Source organism: Bolinopsis microptera, chromosome 5 (genome assembly GCF_026151205.1).
Source record: "Bolinopsis microptera isolate Bmic1 chromosome 5, MBARI_Bmic_1.0, whole genome shotgun sequence".
Taxonomy (NCBI): domain Eukaryota; kingdom Metazoa; phylum Ctenophora; class Tentaculata; order Lobata; family Bolinopsidae; genus Bolinopsis; species Bolinopsis microptera.
Genome location: NC_087076.1, coordinates 7,794,925 through 7,804,504, shown reverse-complemented (window position 1 = coordinate 7,804,504; position 9,580 = coordinate 7,794,925). Strand labels below are relative to the sequence as shown.

The 9,580-nt window shown below is 39.9% G+C and overlaps 3 protein-coding genes across 9 annotated transcripts in view; all 3 read left to right on the top strand.

Moving 5' to 3' along the window:
• Window positions 1-7,179, top strand: part of LOC134816001 (3-hydroxyisobutyryl-CoA hydrolase, mitochondrial-like) — a 42,069-nt gene extending 34,890 nt beyond the window's left edge. Inside the window, exon 2 of the mRNA XM_063824658.1 lies at window positions 5,868-7,179. Coding sequence (XP_063680728.1) covers window positions 5,873-6,982 — 1,110 coding nt within the window. The 5' untranslated portion in view covers window positions 5,868-5,872 and the 3' untranslated portion in view covers window positions 6,983-7,179. The remainder of the gene's footprint in view (window positions 1-5,867) is intronic.
• On the top strand, window positions 72-7,179 carry LOC134816000 (uncharacterized). Of its 7 annotated transcripts, XM_063824655.1 has the most exons (7): window positions 77-550; window positions 845-1,174; window positions 1,854-2,067; window positions 2,267-2,376; window positions 2,522-2,654; window positions 2,940-3,559; window positions 3,665-4,716. In XM_063824655.1, exons 2-7 carry the CDS (start codon window positions 996-998, stop codon window positions 4,344-4,346), a joined length of 1,938 nt encoding a protein of 645 aa, XP_063680725.1. In that variant the 5' UTR covers window positions 77-550; window positions 845-995; the 3' UTR covers window positions 4,347-4,716. The 7 variants fall into 7 exon arrangements, with proteins under 7 accessions (XP_063680721.1, XP_063680725.1, XP_063680724.1 ...); XM_063824654.1 differs by having other exon boundaries at window positions 2,940-7,179; XM_063824653.1 differs by having other exon boundaries at window positions 842-1,174; window positions 2,940-7,179.
• Window positions 4,699-5,360, top strand: LOC134815407 (DNA-directed RNA polymerase II subunit RPB1-like). Its single transcript, XM_063823941.1, has 2 exons — window positions 4,699-4,703; window positions 4,889-5,360. The coding sequence occupies exons 1-2, from the start codon at window positions 4,699-4,701 to the stop codon at window positions 5,358-5,360; spliced, it is 477 nt and encodes a 158-aa protein (XP_063680011.1).
• Window positions 7,180-9,580: the final 2,401 nt, after the last annotated feature.

Here is a 9,580-nt window from a genome sequence, read left to right as displayed (position 1 = left end):
AATAGACAATATTTTTTATCCATTGTCGTGTCGTATTATTTACAGACTCAAAATCGAGCGCTATCGATGACCTGCTATTCCAGTGTCGATAAAAAGTTTTTGTCTGTTTAACCAGTCATTCAGTACCACAAGTTAACATCGGACATAGTCATATTTTCTTTAATTTTAGCTTACTTGACGAATTCGTACATCAACTATAGACGGTAGATGCTGATCGTCAATAAAACGATCGATAACCGGCTCCTTGCCTATCTCTCGTTGTCATTGGCATTCATGCGATAAAAATTGAAGTCATACTCCAGTGACGACGTGACGTGCTTCAAAAGCTAGATTTACTGAACTGTGAAACCAATTTCAGCTGAACTTTAATTTGTGACAGTGTCGACACTTCTTAGTTTATTCTGCTAACCGTTGATGCAACATTGAGGCTCGAAATTTGATATCCCCGAATTAAATTCGATTAACATCACAACAGCCCCGAATTTTATTAACATCGTAACAGCCGATTTATTTTGGAAGAATGTGGCTTCGTTTCACCCAGGAGCATCAGGTACTATATTAGTGAATCAAAAGACTGAACTTGGACAGGGAACATGTAAAACACTGTAATTTAGTGTACACTGCCAGGATACTCCCGATTCTATTTTTAGTAACAAGTTCCAGGTCCTCTAACCTTGTTAGATGGCAGTCTTCGTTAAAATAGGTAACTTTTTAAACTCCCAACCCACGGGTTCAAGTTCCATTTACCACACTTCATTTCACTGCCAACAGCATTTTATTTGTTTCTGTGTTCGCCTGGTTTGCTTTGTTAAACTTTTATCGAAATGTTGGGAGCCCCCAGAAGATTCCACGATGAGCCTCGTCTGCCCCGAAAACGGAGAACTTCAAAGAAACTTCCCTACCGCCCACCAGCGTTTGACAGAAATGGCAAGCTGGACTCATCACAGGCTCATTTTAACCACGCGGCTGCTAAACAGAGAATTGAGCAGTGCATCATGTCTGCTAATGAGAGAGCTGAGCCGTGTTATGTTCCCACAAAACAGAAAATAGAACCGTGTAGAGATCCTGTGAATATTAGTAAACTTCCGCCCAGATACAGTGAGAAGTATGCACCACTCAACTTCAGGTCAACTCCACGTAGTGTCAGTCGTCAGCCACGTCACCAGTTGTATAGGTCAGTTTTTAAGTTCGTTTTTCATGTGCCTCTCATTTTGTGTGGAAGTGAATATTTTTCTGCAGTATTTTTTAGTAAACATGGGTAAAATGTACCTGATTTGCTCAAACATTTTGCCCTCATCATAAAATGATGTTTCTAAACGCGAGGTTTTATTCTAAGAGTGAAGCAAAAGTTCGGCCAATATTTATTTTTTGAATAAACTCAAAACGGACAAAGTATATTTGATTTCTGTGAAAATTCATAGGAAGGGTTAGTAGTGGATTAAAACTGAAAGGATTTTACTTTTTACTCGTACAACTCATAAAATGTTCTACTTAGATGGATGCTAACTTTCGATATTAAGTTACCATCAGCTTTTCGGTACGTTAGTTTCGTGTTCACATTTCTGTGTGTGACAGCATGGTTAATTTTTTTGGAATGTTGATGCAGTAATTTGCAAACAATCTAAATAGATCTAATTAATCAATAGTTCCTGGGAGTTAATACGCATTTCTTATTAGTCAATATTACCTACAAGATCTAGTTCAGACATAAATAACTAATTCGGACAGTTAAAAAATGTAGATCGAAACTTTCAATCTGTCCGCATTATCTTCACTGATGCCTGACAGATGATTGCTTTTAACCTGCGCTATTCAGAAGCATTACAGACGAATAACTATTGATTAATTCTCAGAGATGAACCGCGGATGGTGGGGACCCAGTTCGAGAAACGCGACCTTTTCCTCAACGCAGTGCCCAGTAACGTAGGAGAAGATGACATCAAGAAAGCGCTCGCAGTTTACAGGATCAGCACCATCAGGGTGACTATTCGCCAGCGTGTTAATGATAATACCCGCTTTGGCTTTGTAACCCCGCAGAGTGCTGATGACTTTGAGCAGATGAAACAGGTACGTGACTAGTGAAGATTGTTTGATGCATATTATGAACTATATTTTTCAGCATCTCAATTGAATAATTACAAGTAAACAATCATATATATAATATATGTACATAAAGTATACATTTATACATATAATGCGAGATGATCCCAAGGTTTATATCTTAAGTCAATAATCCAGTGTTATCATTGACAACCGATTATTTCAGCTGGGTTCGTTGCACGTGAAGGGAACCACTATTCCTATCAGGGTATCCAGAGAGAAGAACGAGGAGGACGAAGATAGTCGTCTCAAAGCCCGAATCTCAGTTCTTCTCAGGTTATTAAACCAGCTTGACTCATCCGAAGATGAGAATTCGTTACGTTAGGTACTACTTAAATCATCAGCCATCCAAAGAACTTTAAAAAAACAATAACAAAAGTATTATAATTACACGTGTGAAAGTACCAATTTTGTGTCACAGGAAAGCTACAGAGTTAGGTATAAACCTCAAGGATATCCTTAACACGCCGTCTACAAGTTCCAGGGATTACAGCAATGAACTTTCTAGAACTTCTTGTCAACTCTTTCACGCTGTCAAGGACAACTGCGAAGAGGTTGGTTATATATGATAGGTCCTTGAATATTTTGAAACAGTACAGGGTCTATTCTAAATCAGTGATATGACAGTCATCTGGTTTCAACTGAATTCAAATAATATGTACATTATACACCGGTTTTATGTATTTAAATTAACACGCGTGTCGTTCATCACAGCTCATTAATCTTGTCTACATGAATATCATGATACAATTGACTGCCAAATTTGTTGCATCCGTCACTATAACAATCAGACAAACAAATTCTTATTTCCACTTTCTGAACACAGTTTGTTTTGCCAGGTACGACTGACACGCTCTCTCCGTGTAGACCCCACCACTAACGAGGCTGAAGACTCGTGCCGTCTGAAGCGGGACCCGATGGAGGAGGCCACGTTTGATGACGTCAAACAGCACGACTCAAAGCTCGACGACATCACCAAATTCTACTCTACCCCGACTAGACTGTCGTCTAGTTTCCGTCAGCTGTTTGATCACATGACCTCGGAGAGGGGTGAAGAAGGTGTTGAGTCTGATGTTGAAGAGGTGGAGGTGGTGGAGCTGGAACCTACTAACTCCATGCTACGATCACTACATTTAGAGAGAGCCGGGAGAAACAGTCGAGGTGCGGGTTCCAGCCTTAATAATCTCGATAAGAAGACTGCTTCACAGAACAAGAGTGTTTCAGAGAACTCAGACTCGTACCACACCCCAAGATCATCCCGCAGCCAGTCTACAGTAAAATCAGAAGACCATGTTCCCACTAAACGCCCTGCTAATCACGTGACGTCACGTGAGGTGGCTCGTGGAACCACGCAGGACTCTGGAATATTCCAGAGTAGTAGTAGTAACAACTTTTCTGGAGCTTCAGCAACCGGTTTCCCCTCGCTCAACCCTAACACCCCTCCAGCTTCTCCCTGTCGGTACGTGAAACCTCCTCCTCCTCAACCTATCAAACCTCAAGTCAAACCTGTCGTTAGTGATCGGCCTAAAAAGAGCAGAAAGCCTGATATACCGTACAACTTCAGATACCTGATCGATAATCCAGAGGAGCTTGATAACTGGTTTGGTGAGGATGATGTCACTGGTGAGGAGACGGTAGGCAGTGACAGAGGCAGTCCTATGAGCTTCGAGGAAACTTTTGATCTGGCAGATATCCCTCTCACTCATCATGTTGAGTACCCTAATGTGAGCATTGAGAGTTTTGAACCGGGTCGAGTTGAGAGAACTCTTGATGCAGGACAATTCCAACGTTGGGGTAACTTGAACGGTCAAGACCCTCATTCTCTGATATTACAAGAAAATGTGTTGCTGCTGGAACTTTTCCGGGATGATTTAGTTAAGATGGTTAAGGAGAAAGATTTTGAGGAATTCGAGGGTATTGCTCTCCAGGTGAATCAGATTTTCGGACTTCTAGTCGACCTTAAGCTTGTATCTCAAAATGTTATCGATTTGGATGTAGATGTGGTTTTAGAAGAGTTAAAGATCAGCGAATCCAGAGTGTTGGACGTATTGGAACTGATCAAAGAGATTGAAAGTGAGGATTCTGAAGACGAGTTCCTCCAAGAACTGAAAGATGACAATCTCAAAGAGAGTGAGACTGAGCTGAAGGAGAGGAAAGCTGATCTGCTTATTCTACAAATTACCAACGTTGTTGACTTTGAGTTTGGGATCACCAACCCAGAAACATCTCATGGAACAGCCTGTTAGACATTCGAAAACTGACTACCGGCCTGTTAACTGAATTTTATTTTCGAGTTTTGATTTTTGTGTTTGACAAAATGGTGTCTGTTTGTTTTATTTGCAAACTTATGAATTATAATCTCTTTCCTTGAGATTCCGTATTGTTCGAACCTTTTTATAATTTATCACGTTCACACGGTTTTGAAACGTAGGTTTGATTTTATCAACGAGTTTTCACGTACACAAATATCTAATAATGATATTTTCTGAGTAATGATATGTTGAATCGTATCAAACTACGCTATAATTATATTCTGCAAGAATCGTTCAATGTTATCAAAATATATACCCGTAACTATAATTATACCTTGATTATTTGATGCCGTTTTTATATTGAGATTGTTGTTTTAATTATCCAGTGCTTGAAACTCAACTTATTATGAGTAATACAAATACAAAGTACAAATGATAATCAATTTCTCTTCGAACACGACACGCAAATTTTGAACCATTTTCTTTGCATTGAAGATAATCACATTGTCATTATTCGTACATCACTGAAATGCCAGCATTCAAGGTGTCATACCAATTCTAACTTCTCACAACCAACTCGGCGATTCTAACTTCTCACAACCCAACTCTAACTTCTCACAACCCAACTCTAACTTCTCACAACCCAACTCTAACTTCTCACTACCCAACTCTAACTTCTCACAGCACAACTCTAACTTCTCACAACCCAACTCTAACTTCTCACAACCCAACTCTACCTTCTCACAACCCAACTCTAACTTCTCACAACCCAACTCTAACTTCTCACAACCCAACTCTAACTTCTCACAACCCAACTCTAACTTCTCACAACCCAACTCTAACTTCTCACAGCCAACTCTAACTTCTCACAACCCAACTCTAACTTCTCACAACCCAACTCTACCTTCTCACAACCCAACTCTAACTTCTCACAACCCAACTCTAACTTCTCACAACCCAACTCTAACTTCTCATAACCCAACTCTAACTTCTCACAACCAACTCTAACTTCTCACAACCCAACTCTAACTTCTCACAACCAACTATAACTTTTCACAACCCAACTCTAACTTCTCACAACCAACTAGACTCTAACTTCTCACAACCCAACTCTAACTTCTCACAACCCAACTCTTCCTTCTCACAACCCAACTCTAACTTCTCACAACCCAACTCTAACTTCTCAAAACCCAACTCTAACCTCTCACAACCCAACTCTAAGCTATCACAACCCAACTCTAACTTCTCAAGCCCAACGCAACCCTAACTTCTCACAACCCAACTCTAACCTCTCACAACCCAACTCTACCTTCTCACAACCCAACTCTAACTTCTCACAACCCAACTCTAACTTCTCACAACCCAACTCTAACTTCTCACAACCCAACTCTAACTTCTCACAACCAACTCTAACTTCTCACAACCCAACTCTAACTTCTCACAACCCAACTCTAACTTCTCACAACCCAACTCTACCTTCTCACAACCCAACTCTCACCTCTAACCCCCACCCAGGGTACATGGCATACAGAGTACCGAGCCTCCTCCGCCCCGGTTTCCTCTCACTCCACCACCTGACCAGAGCTATGAGCTCCGAAGTTCATTTCCAGGACTCTGGTCGTGTCGGGCTCATCACCCTGGACAGACAGCGAGCCCTGAACGCTGTAAACGAGAACATGGTTCAACAGATCAGCGGTAAGCTGGTGGAATGGCGGGGGAGGGAGGACCTGGAGGTTGTGTGTATTGAGGGAGCGGGGACTAAAGCGTTCTGTGCGGGAGGTGATGTTGTGTCCATCACTAAGGAGCAGGTGGAGAGTGTGGCTCTGAACTTCTTTCATGATGAGTTTCAGATGAACCATATGATTGGGACGTACCCTAAAGTTTATGTAGCGCTCATTCATGGTATAACCATGGGAGGAGGGGTAGGGTTATCAGTTCACGGCAAATATCGTGTCGCCACAGACAAGTCTCTCTATGCCATGCCGGAAACAGCTATCGGGTACTTCCCAGATGTGGGAGGATCCTACTTCCTATCACGTCTCCCACAACCGTACGGAATGTTCCTAGGACTGACCGGACACCGGTTGAGAGGAGCTGACCTGAAACACATGGGAATAGCCACACACTACACGACAGCTGAGAAGTTACCAGCTCTAAAAGCTGATATTTTGACCAGTGATCGGAGTTCTATTGGAGATATTTTACAGAAACATGAGGTTGAGGCCCCGGCTCCTTTCTCGTTAGACCCACACGAGAGTCTGATAAAACATTGCTTTTCTGCGGATTCTGTGGCGGGGATCTTGTCACGTTTAGAACAGGATGGTTCGGACTTTGCCCTGAAACTAGTGAAAAGTTTACAGCGCATGTCACCCCGGTCCCTTGTCATAACACACAGGCTCCTCTCCATTGCACCCTCCAAATCTTACGAGGAGTGCTTTGCGATGGAGTTCAGAGCCGCGCATCAGATCGTGCGGAGTGGCGAGTTCACGGAGGGTGTGCGAGCGCTGCTTGTTGACAAGGATAACGCGCCTGTCTGGAATCCTGCCAAGATTGAGGAAGTGACAGAAGAGATGGTGGAGGAGTATTTTAAAGAGAGGACTAGGGCGTGGGAGCCATTGAAACTTGACTAGATACTTTTGGTGGTTCTGACTGTGATAATTTAAGGGGACATTCTGTAATTTATTCCTTTAGGTCAAATTTTATTATATATTTTGTTAGATAATAGCTGTTATCCTTATAATTGAGTTTTTCGGAAATTTTATGCATTACGTTGTTGTTGTATCTTTGAGAATGTAATAAAGTTTATGAGATCTTGATACAAACTATAGTAAAGGTGTTTATAAATGTTTGCTTTCTAATCAATTATTTCAGGATTTTTACCTCAGGCTCAGCATGTTCAACATTTTTTTCCAGTTTGCCAAATTATAATTTATTCCTTTGAAACAGACTGTTAAATGATTTTGCGATGGGGTATTGCTTTTTATAGGCAGCGATAGATCAAATCTAGGCTTTAATTCGGCACAAAATGAGCCAATAAAATGTGGAACATGCAAATCTAGCTTTGCATTCCAGAAACCGACATCACAATATGTATTGAATGATTTTAGATCAATTAACAACAAATGTGGCGATCACTGCTTGAGCAATATGTTACTCCCTTCTCCAATGATTGGAGAAGGGGTTAAGTCCAATCTCCAATAACTGTAAGTATGAGAAAATAAGATTCAGTAAATAATATTATAATGTCCCAGGATGTCTGACCCGCCGAGAGATGGTGAAATACCACAGGAGATGGAAGCAGTACAAGATGACGACCCTTCCCGTGCCGTACCATCAGGGCTCCTGAAATGGTTTGTTTTTTCGCTGTGTCCCAAGCTATTTACTACATTTGAAGATGATCCTGTCGATAATCTGAAGTTTTATCACGTCTTTCGGAAGTGCTTCGAAGTCGTTTTACTGTCATCGATTATGCTAGGGATGTTTTCTCTTATTTTTTTGATTACTGGTGATATGAAGGGTATGAACAATAAAGGTTGTCTCAAGAAACGGAGAATGGATAATTTGAATGTAAACGAAAAACCTACATTTGAGACTGTCAGGACCCAACAAATCACTGATGAAAATGTTGGACAAGTTTTCCGAGATAACACTTATTATTTTGAAACAGCAACTCTAGAGTATATCGAAGTCTACAGTAGTCCTTTAAGTGCTCCATTCTCTAGTTCTAAAGCACCCGTTCGCAATTTTTTTCAAAAGCAATATCTTCTAGTGGATTATCATGCGTTTGTGATTTTTGTAACAAGTGATGGAATGTGGTGGGCACTTGATAAAACAAGGGATGGTATATTTGCAAGTTGGGCAAAAAGCAGAGATTTGATTTTGTATTCCTCTCATGAAGAGCTCCGTCCCACACCTTTATGCCTGCGTGCCGAAGATTCCTCATCTTCTTCAGTTACTGACATTGCCCGACGTCTGAGAAAAATATTAGAATCGAATACATACGATGTTATCGATAAAAACTGTCAGCATTTTTCCAAAGAAATATTTGATAAATTTGCAATGGATAAAACTTGGGACCTAAAAACACCTACAGATTTAACGAGCCCTCTCAATCTTTTCAAAAGTGGCGGAGATCATCTTTTTACTTTTTTATTACTAGTATTTAGTCTCATATACGAACTCTATCTTTTATTGAAAGAAGATGCATCCTACCACTTTCAATTTGTTACATACATTGTAATAATAGTGGTGTCGCTTGTCCTGGTATGTCTTGACATTTCTTATTTGTTTTTTGAGCATTTTTTTGTGTTCATTATATTTATCTCCTTCTTTGAAGCTATTTTATTTTTCTCTCCATTGCACTGTTTTCGAGAACGAGCCTCAAAGTATCGTAAAATGTGTCAGTCAGTTCCAATAATGTTTTCAACAATGTTTTCAAAGTTAATTTGGTATCCACTGTGCTATACGATCATTTATACTGTCCCTGCGGTATTGTTCTGTGTGTGTGTACCGCTGGGCATACTGAATGATAAAACATCCTTCTTATCTCTTTTACCAAATGTCGTTACGTGGTTAATTGACTGGACCTTTGATTCGAATTCACCTTTACGCATCATCACAATACACTATATACCTACTGCAATTTACCTCAATAATAATATGAATTACTAGATTATTGCATGTGTAAAGTTCATCGACAAATAAGCATGTATTCTAAGGTAATTACACCAGCTAATGTACTGAAAGCTACAGACGATAAAACTTAATTTGGGAACATGCATTATTACACTAATCTCCAAAGTATGCTGCAGAGAATTAAGATACTGCAGATGATGTTGTTTATTAAGGATTTTACAGTTCTCTCTTTCAGTTTTGTAGTTAACTTGAGATATTTTGCAGATTTTTAATATGTAAATTTACTATGTATGGTAAAGACAATGTAATTATGGTAAATGCACCACGTATGAAAAGGGAGTGTCTGAATGTTCATCACTCCCCCGTATTGTTTAATACTTTTAGATATGTAATTATTTTGGCATTTTTATCTTAAAAAACAAAAAAATGTATAAAATAAAAAAATCTTTATTCTTGTTCGGAATATTTGATCTTTTTACTATGTAAATGGTTTCTATCTAGCTTATGTAATTATATGTGGACGATCCCATAGTAATTTCATCAGTAAAGTTAAGACTTCCTAGCATTGTTAAATGTTAACCTACTATATCATA

Bases quoted from the DNA above. Each gene is read 5' to 3' on its own strand.
- LOC134816000 (XM_063824651.1), top strand. From the start codon at position 825: ATGTTGGGAGCCCCCAGAAGATTCCACGATGAGCCTCGTCTGCCCCGA. The intron at 1,175-1,853 runs GTCAGTTTTTAA...ATTAATTCTCAG, and splicing joins CCACGTCACCAGTTGTATAG to AGATGAACCGCGGATGGTGG. The intron at 2,377-2,521 runs GTTATTAAACCA...TTTGTGTCACAG, and splicing joins CGAATCTCAGTTCTTCTCAG to GAAAGCTACAGAGTTAGGTA.